The following is a 19,905-nucleotide window of genomic DNA, read 5'->3' as shown; positions in this document are numbered from 1 at the left end:
AAAGGCAAGATGCAAGTATCAAGACGCTTTGAGTCAGCGGCGTTTCTGCTGCGTCCGCTCGCCTGATGTGAGTCGATAGTAAAGGTTCTTCCCTCAGCAAAGGCTCGCAGTCATACGCTGTCTTTGCAGCGCTTGACGCGTCTCTTGGAGCTTACATAATGCAGATCTGCCCTAATTTCCCCTCTACCCGGCGAAACTGTTAAACGACATAACACCGCCGATCTGACGAGTGGACGAGGCGAAAGGTAAACTTTGCCCGTTTGTCTGAAAACACGTAACAGTCTCTTGTTTTAAAAAGGGTCAGCATGTATGTCAAAAAGCCCAATTGCGCATTGAGTACATAAGGGCCTCTTATTCCTTTCTGTGTCCGCCAAGTGGATGTTTCCCTGGATACCAGGCCTTGATTTAAAGCTGTGCGTACATACGATTGTTTAGCAAATCTCGGCATGCAAATATACGCTTCAGACTTGGAGGATGTGGTCTTATGTCAGCTCCAACAATTTTGCCGCTCCCCAAAAAAGCCAGAATTTAAAATCAAGCATATTTGGTATGACAGCCGCAAGCATGTTCTGCTCGTGTTGTCTGCGAGCACCCTCGGAGCATCAGATGTCATTTCGTTTACATGGCAGCGTTGGTCATTAAAGTCTCTGGGTGATCCGAGTGAGTAAATGGGAAGGCGGACCAAAGTCGGAATCGCCGCATTCCTTATGTAACACATCCACACATCGTTACAGCCCATTTACTTGATTGAAACCATGAAACCTGATTTGAAATTCTCGAATAGCCATTTTAATTTTAGTACTGTCCTGCAAAACACCAATGGGCATTGGAGGCGACGTCATGCATTCGATTCTATCACACACAGCTCCAGGGTGAAAAGGAAGACAGAGGCATATTTGAAATGAATGCGTATGTTTTTATTCATTAGCTAGCAACTAAAGCAGCAGCACAGACACTGAAGAGAAACCTCCTTTGCCAAGTTTTACCATGTGCTTGCGATTATATTTCAGTTCCCGCACGTCTCGCACGTCTGCACAGATAAAGTTCAGACAAAGAATTTCTTTTGTCAACTCAACAAAACAAACTCAATTAATAAGACACAGAGTGCATTTTTTTCTGGAAGCAGACATTTGCATATTATGAAGGCGCATGAGGGCCAGGCTGAATGGGAAAAAAAAAACATTCCGGAAGAATACAAACGTGAATAAAGTTTCGATTTTTTTTTTTTGCAAGACAACAGCCACAATTCCATAATAAAATCTCTCTCTCTCTCTCTCTCTCTCTCTCTCTCTCTCTCTCTCTCTCTCTCTCTCTCTCTCTCTCTCTCTCTCTCTCTCTCTCTCTTTCCCTCTCTCACACACACAGACACATAACATTGTTACTGGAGTGAGATGTATATTAAGTAATAATATGAGGGGGAGAAAAATAAACACATTTTATACTTTTAGATTGTTTTTTGTCTGTCACGAGAGGAATTATTATTATTGTTATTATGTTAGTTTTGATTTTTCACTATTCACAGTGACCCTAACACTAGTTTCTAATATTTTATTTTTATACATTTAGAGTTTTCACACCCATGGGCGTCCCCACCAGAACCAGAGAACAAATCATGAATGGCCCCCCGCGATTGATGTGTTCCCAATGACACACCATCCATCCATCCATTTTCCGACCCGCATTATCCTCACAGGGGTCGCAAGGGGTCCTAGAGCCTATCCCAGCAGTCCTTTGGCAGTAGGCAGGGGACACCCTGAACCAGTTGCCAGCCAATCGCAGGGCGCACAGAGACGAACAACCATCCGCGCTCACACTAACACCTCGGGACAATTTGGAGCGTTCAATCAGCCAGTCATGGAATTGGAATATGGGACGAAACTGGAGTACCTGGAGAAAACCCACGAAAGCCCAGGTAGCCGGGATTGAACTCACAACCTCTGCACTGTGAGATGGAAGTGCTAACCACTGGGCCACCGGGCCGCCCCCAAATACACACATTCTCCCAAAAAATTAAGAACATGTCAGACGGCAGGGGGCTTCACAGGCAGCCTCCCCCAAAATTGAAAAACACACATATCTATCTATCTATCTATCTATCTATCTATCTATCTATCTATCTATCTATCTATCTATCTATCTATCTATCTATCTATCTATCTATCTATCTATCTATCTATCTATCTATCTATCTATCTATCTATCTATCTATCTATCTATCTATCTATCTATCTATCTATCTATCTATCTATCTATCTATCTATCTATCTATCTATCTATCTATCTATCTATCTATCTATCTATCTAGACACACATGTATATAAAAAAAACAGGTACCTAGTCTGCTCAGAGTGTTACTTTTGAGTGATAATCCCAACATGGTAAACATGAGATGCCAAATCATTCTGTGATTTTCAAAACTACTTTTCAAGAATATTCCCCTTATCCAGTCCAATAGTTGTAAAATGCACCACATGGTTCTATGGACGTGCTGAGTTCAGAAACCGATGACACATTCAACAGCGTGACTAATATGCATAAATTCCAACCATGAGAGCTGAGTTAAGGTGACAGGTTCATTGCATATTATTGCAAATCATGTGCATCTACTGTCTCATGGAGAGGGACTTTCCTCAGTTACACAGTATTGACCCAGACATAATTTAGACTGCATAATTTGCGCTCATGGTTCACTGTGTGCATAATAAGACATGTTTCTATCCAGAAACTTCATTTGTATTTGTTGTGCTTTTTAATTTTAATTCCGTAGAGAGGAAGCGTTGTCAAGTGCCAAATTCATATGTTACCCGGACCTCTTCAAAATCTATGCGGGTTTGAAAAAGATATCCAAATTGTTGCACAAAGGTCCTGCAGAATAACTACACACATTAGAATGAAGATGGCGAGTATGAGTATTCATACAGAAGAGGAAAAAGCTTAGGTCACAAGATTAAAGTCGTAATATTGTGAGAAAAGTTAATATGATAAAATAGCATGATGAAATGCTCTTACAGTAAAGGTGTTGGATTTCTGGAAATGTTTTTGTGGTGGAAAATCAAACAGAACCTTGACTTGTTTGCACTAAAATGATCACTCATTTCCATGATTTTCGATGACTACTTCATTATCAGCATGGCCCTCATAACCGTCTCGTAGCAGTTCATGTCACGAACGGCACGTTGTACAGGATGTCCAAGGTTACTCTTTAGACTGTATGGCTGGACTGCATGGACACAAACAAATATACTGCACAATTCAGGGAGTGACATCATTGTTGACTCTTACAAGTCAATAGTGAATTTTCGAAAGAGGAAGCAAATAGTATATACGAATATCTACATTTCTTTGTTATAAAAATACATCTTTTACACAACTGAGGCCCCGACTCTTGTATTTGAGTACAAGTTGAGAAATTGGTTCTTGCATTGATTGCATCATTGTAATTATTATTATTATTATTATTATTACATATATATTTTTTGTTTAATCTGGAGATAGAGTAGGTAAGAGGGTAAAATACACATACAGTATAGGATTCCTCTTCTTCTTCTTCAAAAAAAAAACAACAACAACACATAAATGCGATGCCCTTGTGATATGCCGGTAAATTCATTCTACAGTACGTGACTGTTGGCACACGTAAATCATGTGTATTGATGGCAAAGAGTGTTGTTTTTTTATACATGTGAATACAGTTGTGATCATCATCCTTTACAACATTTCACGCAACAGTTACAGCCTGAATCATTTCCAAACAAGTGCACCAGTTGTCCATAATCCCCTGCGGGAAGCTTTGAGGGAACACCACAGATTCGGAGAGATTATCCAAAAAAAAAAAAAAAACAAGTGGTGGGCTCCCTTGAAATTTTGAGATTCTGTCTTTGGTCTCAATCTGCAAAGCAGAGAGCTCATGAGATGATATTCTGAGCTCCTGCTCATCCACAGCATGTTCCTCACCTTGTCAAGTGTGTCCGATTTCAGCAAAATGATTCATTTTCTGCACTTGACTTTACGCCTACACACATCATAATGGATGGGCACTTTTGCAAATTAATTTCGGTTTCATCAGAAAGAATTGGTGGTAAATATCCTTGGCAACAACCCGGTTTATTTTGGGATGAGACCATATAATCTTCATCACTGATTAGCGCTAATGAAATGCAGCCGATTGGAGAGTAAAAACCACACATTATTGCAAAGGAAATAGCTCCAGGGCGTCTGTTATGATAAGATGAGTCATTAGGGGGCCGGGCTTTCATGCCCGATTGTTCATATTTACACATTTAATTTGAACTGTTAAGCATTATGTACATACGGCAGTACTTGCACTGACTCAACGCGCGGCTCGGGCAGCATTAACATGCGTCTCTGGTCATCCTGTCAAAAATTGAGTCTTAGTTCGCCCTCAAGTGATCTCGCTTTCCCACTTGATATGCAAATGAGTACGTTTTGTGTTTGCAAAAAAAAAATAGATTGATTCGAGAAGGAGTCAGAAAAAAAGTGAAATACAATAGAAATTTGAATAAAAATGGTTACACGTTCGTTTTCCACATCAGGTCAGTGTCTGCAGTTTTTGACTACGTCCAAGGAACAAAACAAAGAAAAGTTTTGTAAGAATTGTTGTTCAGGGAAAACATGTTGACAGAACCTATGTGAAAATATAAGCTTGCCAAAGGAGGAGTTTGCAGTTTTCAAAACAACTTTCACAACATTTTGGGACATTTGTCTGCAAAATGATCCGTTAAAAATAATCCGCCTTGTCTAGCTCCATCCCGTTCCTGCAATTTGACTTGTGAAACCACCGCACCCAATGAAAAACAACCAATTAAAGACCGAAGGCACGATTTACCATGCACTGCAAACACACATGCTGACCTATAAATAAAAATACCCATCCCTTGTTTCCGCAAACCTGGCTAAAAGAAGAGCATAGGGACATTAGACATTTTTGCTAGCAGTTTTACCATTGCAAATTCCCCCTTTCATACGGTGTTACAAAAAAAAAAAGATGTGTCAAATATCACAAATGCATCAAACTTTGAATTTCGAGAAATCTTTTATTTGTCAACGTGAAGCCTGTTAATTTTTTTTTTTTGCCTACGATATATAGTCACTACTATATTCATATTTCAAACTATCATTTTGACCGTGCATTGAAGACAATTTTACTTGAATAAAACAATGGTCAGTCCTGCTGCAAAATACTCCATCAACATGGTGCAGTGAAAATATTTGGCAAGATGTAGCAACACTTGGACCATTTTACTTTTTATTTCGCATACGTTTCGTCGAGGTTTTCTGTCTTTTACCCCCCCCCCCCCCTTCAGAAATCACCGTGAGTATACTTGGATATGTTTACAGTTTGAAGTTTGCCTCATCTGGTGGGTGCCAATGTGACTGGCCAATGGGAGAAGCTGCCGCAGCCTGAGAAATATAAAGATGGTATTTCACACCAAACCAGCAAAGTTAAGAATGGATAGATTAATTTAATAGTTCGTAGTAAGCACAAAACTCACACATAATAAGCTCTGAAAAATCAGTTTGTTAAGGTAAGCGCTATTCGAAGGACTGCCATCCCAACCCATGTTGTGATTGTAACAAAAACATTATTCACGATGCACAGTCATGAATCACGTGGTAGATGTACCTGTGATTGGATCAGCTGAACATGTAGTACATGTCATCACTCAATGCTGCAAAGCTTGAGTAGTACACAAAAATCCATGCTGCAGCTCACAATCCTTTGTACCAAAGACGATGCCTTCGTGCTTTACCTCTCTGCGTTGAAGTATAAAGTCCCGTTTCGCTGTGTTTGGCAGCCGAGTCGCTTAAAACTGTGTAAATGTTGTTCTTTTTTCAAGAACCTCAAGATAATCCGGATCAATGTGAAGCTTTGCCTTCAGTTCCCAATACTCACTTCTGTTTGGCTCCACATAAACAGTACTTGGCGTTGTGCAGTACAGGATTGTCTGTTGTACCCTGTCAGGATGCACATACCGAGGCCTTGCATCAAGGTCTGATGCGTACTGACTGGCCGGACGTGCTGCGTGCCTGCAAGGTAGCGTATGGCTGTAGTGCGGCTTCTGCTCAGGATCGAGGACTTCTCTGTAGTGCGATGGATCATCTTGTTTCATGCCGGAAGGCTTATTGAGAGGCTCCGAAGCGCTGGTGCTGTATTCCGAGCCTATTACATTACTCGCTGCTTCTTCGTCCGAGTTCCCCAGAAAGGGGCCGCTTAGCTCGTCAAAGTCCCGAAACCCCTCGGCGGATTTGCTATTGGCAGAAGCGTGGCCTGTGGTTCTGCTTGTTTGCTCCGAGGCGGGTGGAATGTACTCATACACGTGGCCAGCCGACGTTCTGACCTTTGGGACAGATCCCTTTTTATACAGTCCATACTCCATGTTAAGAGAGCTAATACACGCGTTCATGGAGTTATTCTGCTCGTTCTGACTCTTCAGGTGTCTCTTTCTCATTGTTACAAACAGCCCTGCAGCCACAAACACGGACAAAATAAACATGAGCAGGAGGGCAAGAATCATCACGGATAAAGGGATGGCACTGTACTGTGTGTCGGAGTCGAGTGACGTTTCGATAGTGATGGTGCTGCCCGGGAAGGATTCCTCTGAGGGGGGAATCATTGACGCCAGTACGGCCGAGTTATTAGGGCAAAAATTAGCTGTCTTGATGTATCGCATGTCTTCCCCAGCGAGCCTCTTGGGCGAGCCACAGATGACATTGTTGACAACGGTGCCCGTGCTGAGCTGCTCGAGCCACATCTTCAGGTCGAGAATGCTACACGAGCAATCCCAGGGGTTTTCGTACAAATCCACCTGCACCAGTGCCGTGAGCTGATCGAGCACACCGCTGACCGGCAGGTATCGCAGGTGGTTGCTGCGAAGATTGAGGCGGGCCAACGTGAGACCGTGAAATGCTCCCGCTGGTAATGTTTTCAAGAGGTTGTTGTTGAGAAACAGGAGCTGGAGTTTAGGGACGTGCTGGAATGTGTCTGCAGTGACTTCCTTAATGACATTGTATTCTAAATATAGGAACTGCAGGCTCTCTAGTCCAAAGAAGATATCGGCCGTAAGATGGTCTATCAAATTCCCATTAAGGTAGAGTCTCCTGAGATGAGTCAAATCACCAAAAGCTCTGTCATGGATTTGAGCGATGCGATTGTTGCCCAGATGAAGCAAATCCAATCCAGTTGCCTCAATGAAATCTGATCTTCTCACCACAGGGATATAATTCCCGGTGAGATACATCTTTTTGGGGTTGTAAGGTTTGGGCTCTAAATCGGAAATCTGCTCGATCTTTCGCTCCTGGCAGTTGACGTTGAGGCCGAGGTCTGAAATCTGAAGGTTGCAGGTGCAGGCCGACGGGCAGTCCAAAGGCACAGGAGATTTTGTTTGATAGGAAATAATTTGGCCATAATTCTGGGGTTTGTTTGCCGCCAGTCGAGTCGTCGGTTTTGATTTTAATTTACCTGACTGCCGAGGTCCCTTGGTGGGCCTTGACGAAGATCTTGCAATGCCAGACGAGGTTAAGGGAGCCGTCGCGAGGGCCGGCGTACTCCTGTAGTTGCCGTCCGTGCTGAAATGCGGCTGCGGTGGCATCTCGTATTCAGCGATGGCTCTTCTGGGACACAACTCTTGCTTTGAGACCTCATCGAGATCCCTCCCATGAAGACGAAAGGGGAACTCGCAAACGACGTCGCCCACCAACGCCGTGTACGAAATGCTCTCCAGCCACGTTTTGAGGGCGATCAGGTCACAGGAGCAGTTCCACGGGTTTTCCTCCAGCTGCAGCTCCACCACGCTGTTCATGTGCTCCAGCAGACCCGAGTAGGGGAGGACTTTCAGCTGATTCCCCCTCAAGTCAAGATGAGTCAGTGGGACATGCTGGAAGATGTTCACAGGCAGAGTCGATATCAAGTTGTCATTCAGAATCAACACCTCCAGGTGTCGAAGTCCGCCCAGAGCATTGGGGGCCACTTGAGTGATGTAATTATAATCAAGCTGCAGATACTCCAGACTTTCAAGGCCCCAGAACAGCTCCTCCTTCAAGGCATCAATTTTGTTATTGTTGAGATGTAATCGCTTCAATCCTTGAAGTCCATTAAAAGCTCCAGCTTCCACCTCGGCTATCTCATTATTTCCCAGGTGCAATATGGTGAGTCCTCGATATTCAAGAAAGTCGTCGGCGGCAAGCTTTCTTAAAACATTCCCAGTGAGCAGCAGATGATACTGGGGGAAGTTGAGCTGGTTTATTTCGGAGATGCTCCCGATGCCCCTGTTCTCACAGCTCACAGTGAGTGTCCCCTCTCTCTCCTCGCAGGCACACAGTCGTTCACATATGCCTTCATCAGACATCCCTGCTGGAGATACAGCGGCGGCGCTCAGCAAAACACAAGCGATCCAAAGATGCATTTTCCTGCGCACGACGTCCAAGCTCAGACTCCCACTAAAGTATCCTCAATGTCATCTGGAGGGAAAAGAGAAACACAAACGATAATGGAGCATGATGAGGCGAGACAGGCGGGCAACTTCCACACAACCAGCTGTAGCCGGCACGAGTCAAAGCCTCATTTGTCGCTACCCAGAGGTAACTTCTGGCGGTGTGACTGCTGATTTAAAATGGCTCAAACAAAGCAGCAGCAGCAGCAAGCGAGTGAGAGAGAAAGAAAGCGTGAGAGCAAAAGACAGAGAGAGAGGACTCCCTCAAGCAATGTAAATAACAAAAATCAAGGTCAAAGCCACACTTGAGCCCAAAACAACACAATCGCATCAAATTATATTTGGACCATGTTGCCACTTGAAAGTTGTAAACCTGGTCGACTTAAAGCCCGATTTAGTGCATCTTTAACTCCAAACTCCAAAGCAGAAATAACCTACCTCACACCCATGGGTTGAAACGCAGGCTCACCGGGTAATGTCAGCGTGCCTTTTATGTTTCATCCGTCAGGAAAACCCGTCAGGGATCTTTTCAACTCACTCCCCCAATGTCCCGAAGAGAATTGAAGGAAAAAGGAAAACCACTGATCGACCATAAATGCGTCTCCTCTGCCTCGCAGTGCAGGCGGAGATGCTGCTGCGCCTGATAACTAAGTTCCTTATTCCCTCTCCATCTCTCTCTCTCTCTCTGTCTCTCTCCCCCTCTCTCCATCTCCCCCTCTCTCCCTTACCCGGTGGTCGGGAAGATGTCAAGTCATTTCATTTCACGCAGAAAGAATCAGCTCACTTGAGCATCGTGCCGAGATGTGCAAGGAAAAAAAAAGATAGATGCTGACCTACCTTCTGAAAGATCCCTCAAAATATCAATAATTCAGCCAAGCGGAGAGCTTCAGACACACTCAAACGGTGTGTTTTAAACCCGCTTATGGCGTTATTCATCCTGAAAGCAAAACCTCCGCAAGGATAGTCACGTTACATCATTGTATCGTATAATCTGTCAATCCCTTTTTTTTTGTAGCTTAGGTTGAAAACATTCACGGCAGCTCCAATTGACGAACACAGCTGATTGGACTGCTCAGCTTCTGTGCGGGTGAAAAGACAAAAAAGCATATCTGACACCATCTCATCACTTGGGTCGGTCCCGGGTTGAAGTTCATGGGGTTTTCATGTAGCATTTGCATCACTTTCAAGGAGAAAAAAAACTGTCACTGCCATCTAAAAGCAACGCTAAACTGCTCAGGGAGTGTTCAAGAAAAGCCTTAATGATCATGTCACCCCCTGCATAATGTATGAGCACACTCGGACTCACCAGTGGGTCGATTGATCAGTTGCCCGAGCATCAATTTCAGAAATTAGAACTCATGGCTCACAGTGGCGGAGCATTTTATTTATTTATTTATCTATGTATTTATTTATTAAATGTGTGTCTAGTTGCTTTGAAACACTCTTAAATGAGCCACGCAGAGAATGACTCATTGCCCTGAGTGTTTCACCTGGTCCTACAGTTCTGGCACGAGTGTTGTAATTTGTATGAATTATTCATTTGTCCCATTTTTGTTTGTCAAATGGAATAAATGTCCACAAGAACACTCGTACTATATACTTTTTTTAAACTTCACACCATGTACCACCTAGAAATACCTTTAAATACCACCATCATGAATGATATTAAAATACAGTGGCACACTAGGTGTAAGTGTTCATCAGTAGAAGAAAAAAAAACAGGCTTTATTCTTAAAAAGTATCTTGAATAATATCATAAACCTTGTGAACATTGAGCGCTTAAATATGCGAAACTTGGAACAAAAGTTCACGATTAGATTAAAATGTTTTGCATGTAAAAGTTAAATCAGGTTTAGCCACATACATTTTTAAAAGCAAAGAAACACTTCTAAAAGTTTAAATGTACTTGTATTGAATTTAAAAGTTGGCTTTGCCCTCATTACATTTTGTTTTGATTTATGCACTTGGAGAATGGGGGGATGCGTGGCCAATGTAAATGTATTATACATCTGATACTTCTCACTCACCACAGATTGCCGATCTCTGAGTTTTACATCACTCCCCGCTGTGTTTGCCACAAAACAGGGAGTGCTGCAAAATGTGTCGATGCGGACAGTGACAGAGACGTCCTTGCGCTGAACATAGTAAAACACGTTTAAAAATACCTGGCTACACGTAGAGGAGTCATTGGTGCCAAGTTGCCTTAGCTTGGGGAAGTTAAAGAGAGACACCTGTCATGCCCTTGTCAAGCTGAGGCCGTGCCGCTCATGTGAAAGCCTGTCAAGTGTTATACATCGCTGGAAACCATCATCCTCTGCATCCCTCCATCTTTCCCACGGAGAGGAGGATGGAGGGATGCAGCCCCCATACAACATTCAGCATGCATGCCATTGGTCTGTTTACTTTGCCTCCAGCACATCATCCGGCCTAACGGGCCGGACCCAAACGCTATAATTTTGCTGGGATGTAAAAAAAAAAATGAATCTTGGGTTCCATTTCCATTTCATGTTGGTGTGTTTCTGGCCTACGCTCCGTGGTGTTGTTATATGAAGAAATAGGTTAAAGGGGACCTATTAAGGAAATTGAACGTTTTGATTGCTTGTATATAAATAGTTGCATCTCTGGAGTGCCTGCTCACATGTCAAGTGTGAAAATTAACAACCAGGTAAATCTTTGATCTTGGTCTGTGAGTCAGCCTTTCTGCACTTTAACCCCAATGTTACGAAACACTTGGAGGTTGAAGTTGTCCTATTTTTAATTATTATTATTATTATTATTATTATTATTATTATTATTATTATTATTGTTGTTGTTGTTATTAACATGTCGTAACATGTCATTGCCAGGCTGCAGGAGTGTTCTCACTATGTGTGTGCCAAACCTTCTGCCTCCGAGTGTTTTTTTTTTTCTTTTCCGAAGGCGTAGTGGTTTCTTGCAAATAAAATTAGAGGCTTTTCAGGTAGTTCTCACAGTTTTTTGTTGTTGTTTTGTTTTGTTTTGTTTTGTTTTTTGGCAACCACCCTGTTTAAATGGGAAGTCAACCCCCGAAAAATAATTTCCATCCATCCCATCCATCCATTATCTACCGCTTATCCAGGGCCGGGCCGCGGGGGCAACAGCTTTAGCAGGGAAGCCCAGACTTCCCTCTCCCTAGCTACTTCGTCCAGCTCTCCCCGGGGGATCCCGAGTCGTTCCCAGGCAAGCTGGGTGACATAGTCTCTCCAGCGTGTCCTGGGTCTTCCTCGGGGTCTCCTCCCGGTGGGACATGACCGGAACACCTCACCGGGGAGGCGCTCAGGAGGCATCCGAATCAGATGCCCAAGCCACCTCATCTGGCTCCTCTCGATGTGGAGGAGAAGCGGCTCGACTCTGAGCCCCTCCCGGATGACTGAGCTTCTCACCTTATCTCTAAGGGAGAGCCCGGACACCCTGCGGAGAAAACTCATTTCAGCCGCCTGTATCCGGGATCTCGTTCTTTCGGTCACGACCCATAGCTCGTGACCATAGGTGAGGGTTGGGACGTAGATCGACCGGTAAATTGAGAGCTTCGCTCTTTGGCTCAGCTCCTTCTTCACCACGACAGACCGATACAACGTCCGCATCACAGCAGACGCTGCACCGATCCGCCTGTCGATCTCTCGCTCCCTCCTGCCCTCACTCGTGAACAAGACCCCAAGATACTTAAACTCCTCCACTTGGGCCAAGATCTCCCCCCCGACCCGGAAGGGGCACTCCGCCTTTTTCCGACTGAGGACCATGGTTTCAGATTTGGAGGTGCTGATTTTCATCCCAACCGCTTCACACTCGGCTGCGAAACGCTCCAGTGAGAGTTGGAGAGCCCCGTTTGAAGGAGCCAACAGCACCACATCATCTGCAAAAAGCAGGGATGTAATACTGAGGCCCCCAAAACGGACCCCCTAAACGCTTCGGCTGCGCCTAGAAATTCTGTCCATAAAGGTTATGAACAGAATCGGCGACAAAGGGCAGCCTTGGCGGAGTCCTACCTCCACTGGAAACGATTCCGACTTACTGCCGGCAATGCGAACCAAACTCTGACATCGGTGGTATAGTGACCGAACAGCCCGTATCAGGGGGTTTGGTAGCCTATACCCACGAAGCACCCCCCACAGAACTCCCCGAGGGACACGGTCAAACGCCTTCTCCAAGTCCACAAAACACATGTAGACTGGTTGGGCGAATTCCCACATACCCTCAAGGACCCTGCTAAGGGTGTAGAGCTGGTCCACTGTTCCACGGCCGGGACGAAAACCACACTGCTCCTCCTCAATCTGAGGCTCGACTTCCTGACGGACCCTCCTCTCCAGCACCCCTGAATAGACCTTACCAGGGAGGCTGAGGAGTGTGATCCCTCTGGAGTTGGAACACACCCTCCGGTCCCCCTTTTTAAAAACAGGGACTACCACCCCGGTCTGCCAATCCAGAGGCACTCTCCTTGTTGACCACGCAATGTTGCAGAGGCGTGTCAACCAGGACAGCCCCACAACATCCAGAGCCTTGAGGAACTCCGGGCGGATCTCATCCACCCCTGGGACCTTGCCACCGAGGAGCTTTTTAACCACATCGGTGACTTCAACCACAGAGATAGGAGAGCCCACCTCAGAGTCCCCAGGCTCTGCTTCCTCCAAGGAAGGCGTGTTGGTGGAGTTGAGGAGGTCCTCGAAGTACTCTGCCCACCGGTTCACAACGTCCCGAGTCGAAGTCAGCAGCGCCCCATCCCCACTGTACACAGTGTTAGTGGTGCACTGCTTCCCCCTCCTGAGACGTCGGATGGTGGACCAGAATTTCCTCGAAGCTGTCCGGAAGTCGGCTTCCATGGCCTCACCGAACTCTTCCCACGCTCGGGTTTTTGCCTCGGCGACCACCGAAGCCGCGGTCCGCTTGGCCAGTCGATACCTGTCAGCTGCCTCTGGGCTCCCACAGGCCATAAAGGCTCGATAGGACTCCTTCTTCAGCTTGACGGCATCCCTTACTGCTGGTGTCCACCAGCGAGTACGGGGATTGCCGCCACGACAGGCACCAACCACCTTACGGCCACAACTCAGATGGGCCGCCTCAACAATAGAGGCACGGAACATGGTCCACTCGGGCTCAATGTCCCCCGCCTCCCCCGGAACATGGGAAAAGCTCTGTCAGAGGTGGGAGTTGAAACTCCTTCTGACAGGGGATTCCGCCAGACGCTCCCAACAAACCGTCAGTATACGTTTGGGTCTGCCAGGACGGACCGGCATCTTCCCCCACCATCGGAGCCTACTCACCACCAGGTGGTGATCAGTTGACAGCTCCGCCCCTCTCTTCACCCGAGTGTCCAGAACATGCGGCCGCAAATCCGATGATCCAAATACAAAGTCGATTATCGAACTGCGGCCTAGGGTGTCCTGGTGCCAAGTGCACATATGGACACCCTTATGCTTGAACAAGGTGTTCGTTATGGACAATCCGTGACGAGCACAGAAGTCCAATAACAAAACACCACTCGGGTTCTGATCGGGGGGGCCGTTCCTCCCAATCACGCCCCTCCAGGTATCACTGTCATTGCCCACGTGAGCATTGAAGTCCCCCAGCAGAACAAGGGAGTCCCCAGCAGGAGTACTCTCCAGCACACCCTCCAAGGACTCCAAAAAGGGTGGGTGTGCTGAGCTGCTGTTTGGTGCATATGCACAAACAACAGTCAGGACCCATCCACCCACCCGAAGGCGGAGGGAGGCAACCCGCTCGTCTACCGGTGTGAACCCCAATGTACAGGCACTGAGCCGGGGGGCAATGAGTATGCCCACACCTGCTCTGCGCCTCTCACCGTGAGCAACTCCAGAGTGGAAGAGAGTCCAACCCCTCTCGAGAGAACTGGTACCAGAACCCAGGCTGTGTGTGGAGGCAAGTCCGACTATATCCAGTCGGAAATTCTCTGCCTCACACACCAGCTCGGGCTCCTTCCCTGCCAGAGAGGTGACATTCCATGTCCCAAGAGCTAGCTTCTGTAGCCGAGGATCGGACCGCCAGGGTCCCCGCCTTTGGCTGCCGCCCAGCTCACATTGCACCCGACCCCTTTGGCCCCTCTCATGGGTGGTGAGCCCATGGGAAGAAAAAATAATTTCAATATGTTCTATACAGCCCCACTATTCTAAATACAGCATTCTAATGAATATTGTGTTTGTAATATGAGTTAAGCAGGAAACTCCACTCCTTTGTGTCCAACTCAGCGGATGTCATTTTGCCAGTTGCTGTCAACTAAAAATGACCCGCCACAGGTCAGTTTCAGAAAACAGGTGAACCGTGATTGGTCATTACCTGAGCAACTGCGATGTCATTTTCAGTCGACAGAAAAGGGCAAGATGGATGCTCCCTGAGATGGCTAAAGATGAGTGGATTTTACTACTTAAATTATATTCCACACACCCAATATGAATCAGAATACCTTGTTTACACTAGTGGAGGCGCATAGCACACATTACTGTCAACAACATTTTGGGGTTGATTTCCCCTTTAAGAAATTAATCCTTAAAATTGTGTGTAATGGTTAGTATGTTTTCCTGTGGCAGAAGCTGATTCTCAATCCAACATCTCAGAGCAGAAGCACTATACAAAGATTCACAGACAGCATAATCGTCAAATGAGTCCTTGCTCTGCATTGACGCTTAAAAATGAAAGAAGAAAAACAGTGCCATCTGGTTTGGGTCCTACACTCCCCCAGCACTTCCCCCTTGGCCTTTAGTCCATAGTTCCTGTTCGCTCACTAGATAGACAGGAAAGACATGACGACACCCTTGTTTACTGTCTCTCAGGGGCTTCCTTGCCATTGAGCATTATCCTCAATTTAGTGTAGAAGCTCTCTATGCGCACACACACACATTCAACATATGTAAAGCGAAAGCATAACAAATGCGCGGAAGACAATCTGGTGACTAACTGATGCTGGGAGGTTAGAAATACATGTACGGCGAGTTGGAATCGCGCCGCCGCGCATCATGGCCCTCCATTCTGATAGACGCTCCTTACAGATGGCGCGCGGCACACTTTGTCATTTGCGTCCAGCTGGAACAAATAAGAGTGTTTGGCACGATAAATTTGCTCTGCTGCTGTCTGGCAACATCTTTAGTGGCCTGCTCTAACGAGCCGTCCCCATATCCCAACAATATGTGCTCGACCGGGGCTTTGACTTCAGCATTATCCGAACTGAAAAATGCTGATGTTGCTCTTTTTTTGGGGGGGGGTGGTCTCTTTTTTTTCAATAAGTAATGGGACTACATTGAATTCAGTGTACTTTGTCCGCAATGTTTTTTTCCCCACGAGTATGGCTCCATATTTAAACAACACTATTGATTTCCAATTGTATTTGATCAAAGGTGGTTGAATGTTTCCCTTTTGTTCTGCATGCCTTTAGGAGTGTAATTCTACGGTTGGATTTACACTGTTATGTTCAAGTGTCTAATTCCAATTTAATGCATTTTTGCATTTCAAGTGACACAAATCCACTATTGCATTATTTTAGCCGATGAAACGCATCAAACACCATGCACGAGAAGTTGCATGTAAATAATTCTGTGTGCATCAATGCCAGTATTGATACAGAAGTAAATAATACACCTATTGTTCAATAAATTCAAGGATTAGTTTTTAAATAGTATGCTTGTTTGAAGATAATTGCCAAAATGTGCAAAGACTGATTCTAGTACTTGGTTGTGGAGCAGTACTGTGAAACCAATTAGCTCCGGCACAGCCCCGGAAAAAGGCTTACACCGGACTAAATTTGATCCACCTCAGAGAGGTGGTTTAAAAATTTGCTCCGGAGCAAATGCTCGTTTGCGAAGCAGCACCGATGTAAATTTGCACGTGTGAACGCAACTGGGTTAAATTTGCTCCAGAGCAAATGCTTGTGAAGCGTACGCACGGCGAAAATGCGTTGCTTTCGATCTCTGTCGGACTTCCGTCATGTGTTTGTTTAATAACGACACAAGACTCGGCTGGTAACATCTTTCCTTTTGTAGGAGACTGGACTGTCTCAGAGTTGTTTGTTCCTTTGTTGTTTGTTCACAACCCCCCGCCCCCCATATAATTTATTTTGTGATTTCCTCTCTTGATTTTCTGTTTGGCGCATTAGTGTTTGCTTTTCTGAGTGTCATTGAAGTCATCGTTGATTTACATTTTCGGGGCGGTCACTCTCGAGCAGAAGGCACGGAGACCGAGAAGGAGAAGGACGTGCCTGTCCAGTAGTCGCTTGAGTTGTGTGTGCATTTTAAAAAGAACCAACACGACAGCTCATTTGTTTTCTGTCGTTTTGCTTCGCTGCAGAAACTGCCGTGTGAACGCAAATGGGGCTGCACCGACGCTGTGCCGGTGCAGACACGCTCAGCGGCTTTGTACGTGTGAACGCTGCACACAATTTGCTGCGGTGCAAAATATATCGCAACAAAATACATCGGTGCAGCGCCGGAGCAAATGTGTGCTGTGTGAACACCCCTATAGTCTTTGAGAGTGGAGAGAAAAGCTTGATTTTGAAGCTTCATATTTCTTTGTTTATAGTTGCTATTTTTTAAATTGTTAATTTATTTTTCAATGTTTTTATCAATGTTTCATATTCTAGATAAAAAACATGCTACCAAAAACTAGAGGCACAGCAAGAATAGTCTTGATTACATAGATTTCTAACGTGAGAAAAATTGAAAGGAATGTGAACACAGGTAGTTGAAGTTAAATGTTAATGGTCTGGGTTCAGCTAACCATTTCATGTGGTCTTTAATTTGTTTGGGACAGTGGCAGGGGAAAAAAATCAATCCAAACAAACAAACAAAAAAAAAAACCCCAAACAAACCCCAAGGCCTTGACAGAGCAAGATTTGTGACAAATCTGGTCTGCACTGTTGCGGTAGATGAGGTCAAATTTTTATGTTCCTTGTCATTGCTCAGCCCAGAACCAATTTCTCACCATCAAGGATTTGTGACTAAGGTCAAATGACATGGTAAAAAGAAAGAAAAAAAAAAGGAAAATTGTATTCTTTGTCTGCAACTAAAAATCTAAAGTGTTCATCCAGTCTCTCTCAGAGGCATAACAATATAAACAAATAGCATTTTTGAATATATCTCAATTCTCAAAGCCCATTCATTTTCAAGGGTCTGACACAGCATGGCTTGGTAATTGAGGTCAAACATCACTTGTTCCTTCCTCAAGTCACAGGATGAACAAAAACAAAGACTTTGTGAGAGAAAGAATCCTCTTCATTCTAAAATATTCCATCAATCCAACAATCCCATCCAGTCTTCTCTTCCTCTTGACTTTAAAGTATATTTCACCTATCTGACGTAGATATTGAGCTTGATGAACCGAACACGTTCCCTGACCAAAGGATAATTCCTAGGGTACCTGTAAGAAGAACCATATTGAATTTAAAGCAGCTGCATAGGTTGCTGAGGTCAAAGTGAGAAGTACCCCATGTTCCTTGTTCGGCTCCATTTTCTTCCCTATCAAAAAGTGTGGCTGCTAAAGTTAAAGCCGCTCATTAAAAAAAAGTAGTTTAAAGATAGAGTCTGTGAAGATAGCAGTGGGGAGGTGGGAGAAAAGGAGGAGGAGGATAAAGTTTATCCAAGCATGAAAAGCATCTACAAGTAAACTAACAGCAGGCAGCTCCTTGAACATGCCTGCTGAATTATTACTCGTTTCCATGCAGAAGGGACTTCATCTTTGACCCTGCGTATGGATCCATATGCTCCCGACTTAGTCGCCTCCATATCGGGCAGATGCAGGAATAGAAGTCAGTGGTGGCTTTTATGCCATCCACTGCAGACCAAAGCGTAACACTTAAAAATATTCATCGGCTCTAATAAACCATTAACTCATTCAGTACCAGCCAATTTTGGAAGTTTAAAAAGACGTTTAAAAACGTCATGGGGAGTGAATGAGTTAAGAATCAAGCCCTAAGCCTTTTTTTTCTTATTCCTGCAATCAAAACCAGATGTAGAAAGCACCACATTGAGCTATGTTATTTATTATTATTATATTTTCCTGTTGCTCATTTGCACGGAATGTTTGTGACATAGTGGAAGTTGACAGTTGCCTAGAGGTTTCAAGGGGTAGGGTTCAGACTTGCTCTGCTTTTTCCTCAACAGTTGATCAGAAATTTAAGGTTTAATAGCGTTTGTGTGTGTGTGTGTGTGTGTGTGTGTGTATATATATATATATATATCATCTATGGTCCATAATATCATCAAAAGGTTCTAAGAATCTAGAAGGAAAATAAGTGTTTTCTTTTTTTTAACCCATTCCTGTTCAAAAGGGTTGAATGTCAAAAGCTTCCTGAAATGGAAAAAGACAAAATTAAAGTACATCACGTTGTTGTAGTGTGTTGAATAAATGTCTCAGAGGTGGCCTACTTAACGAGTGAAGCGATGTTATATTATCTATTTATTCATGTGCAGTTTGCCATTCACATCTGCATATATAGTATTTATTATTCTTGTACACTTGCCACATCCAATTCTTCTGCGCCGTTTCATTGCCTGGTGGGGTAAATGTGTATATGTTAATATTAGAGAATTTACATTCTTTCTTCACAGCCATTAGGAGACATACAATATTTTTATTGTTTGTGCAATTGCTAAAACATACTGGGATTTATTGAGTGTGTGTTTTTTTTTAATTCTCTTTCAGGTCCAGCTTGACTGCTTGACAGATAGAAAGACAAACGGTTATAGCTGCTATGACGCCCTCTGCTGCCCATGTCTTTTTTAAAAAATTGCAATTCACATACTGTATGATTTGAAGAAAAACCATATAGAGATCTTGCAAAAGTACTAACACTGCATGCTCGAAGTCGGAGAAGTGAAAAAAAAAATCGGACTGATCCGAAGTAGTCTGAAAATGTCCGTGCTGTAAGTACAGAAGTACTGTCAATTATATCCTGTACCCATTTTGATAAATTGACACAATGGAATAAAAGTTATCTGTAAAAAAATGTTTCCCTTTTAACTTACATAGTGATCGCACTGTGAAGAAATTATGTCTCTCGGCCTTCAGTCTTGTAGTGAAAAATACACTTTAGTTGTATTTCCGTCTGCCAGAAGTGCCACAAATAATTCTAGTAAGAGGAGAACATCAAACACTTCTCTTTCAGTAAATAAGGCCATATATGGGGAATATCTTGTTTCTCCAGACCGGTTCTTTGTCATTGTTGTTCATGCTTCCTGGTTCACGTTCCTCAATGCCGCTTGTCTAAATATTTTTTTCGTCATATGAGTCTATTTTGACGAGACGAGGTACTTGTTCATATATGTAGGGAGTAAATTACTGTACCTGGAGAATGTACCTCAGCAGAAGAACAAAATACAATTACTTTGTTGCTTCAGTTCAGGTAATTAAACTTATTTGTAGCAATACAGATATAAATTAGTGTACAATAACAAGTCATCGGCCAGACAAAAAAAACACTACCCTTCCAAGGTCATTT

The 19,905-nt window shown here is 44.3% G+C and overlaps 1 protein-coding gene across 4 annotated transcripts; it reads right to left on the bottom strand.

Annotated features, from left to right (window-relative positions):
• Positions 1-1,449: 1,449 nt before the first annotated feature.
• slitrk5b (SLIT and NTRK-like family, member 5b) lies at positions 1,450-19,582 on the bottom strand. 4 transcript variants are annotated; one of them, XR_007965457.1, is made up of 3 exons: positions 8,889-9,502; positions 2,376-8,478; positions 1,450-2,342 (listed from the first exon to the last, which is right to left on the bottom strand). XR_007965457.1 is itself a non-coding variant. In XM_052082553.1 (3 exons), exon 3 carries the CDS (start codon positions 8,421-8,423, stop codon positions 5,826-5,828), a length of 2,598 nt encoding a protein of 865 aa, XP_051938513.1. In that variant the 5' UTR covers positions 8,424-8,478; positions 19,258-19,328; positions 19,433-19,582; the 3' UTR covers positions 1,450-5,825. The 4 variants fall into 4 exon arrangements, 3 of the variants coding, with proteins under 3 accessions (XP_051938513.1, XP_051938512.1, XP_051938511.1); XM_052082553.1 differs by lacking the exon at positions 8,889-9,502 and adding exons at positions 19,258-19,328; positions 19,433-19,582 and having other exon boundaries at positions 1,450-8,478; XM_052082552.1 differs by lacking the exon at positions 8,889-9,502 and adding an exon at positions 19,258-19,576 and having other exon boundaries at positions 1,450-8,478.
• Between the last annotated feature and the right edge of the window lie 323 nt (positions 19,583-19,905).

Source organism: Hippocampus zosterae, chromosome 12, assembly GCF_025434085.1.
Source record: "Hippocampus zosterae strain Florida chromosome 12, ASM2543408v3, whole genome shotgun sequence".
Taxonomy (NCBI): domain Eukaryota; kingdom Metazoa; phylum Chordata; class Actinopteri; order Syngnathiformes; family Syngnathidae; genus Hippocampus; species Hippocampus zosterae.
The sequence above is the reverse complement of the archived record's forward strand: the minus strand, read 5'-3'. Positions and strand labels throughout refer to the sequence as shown.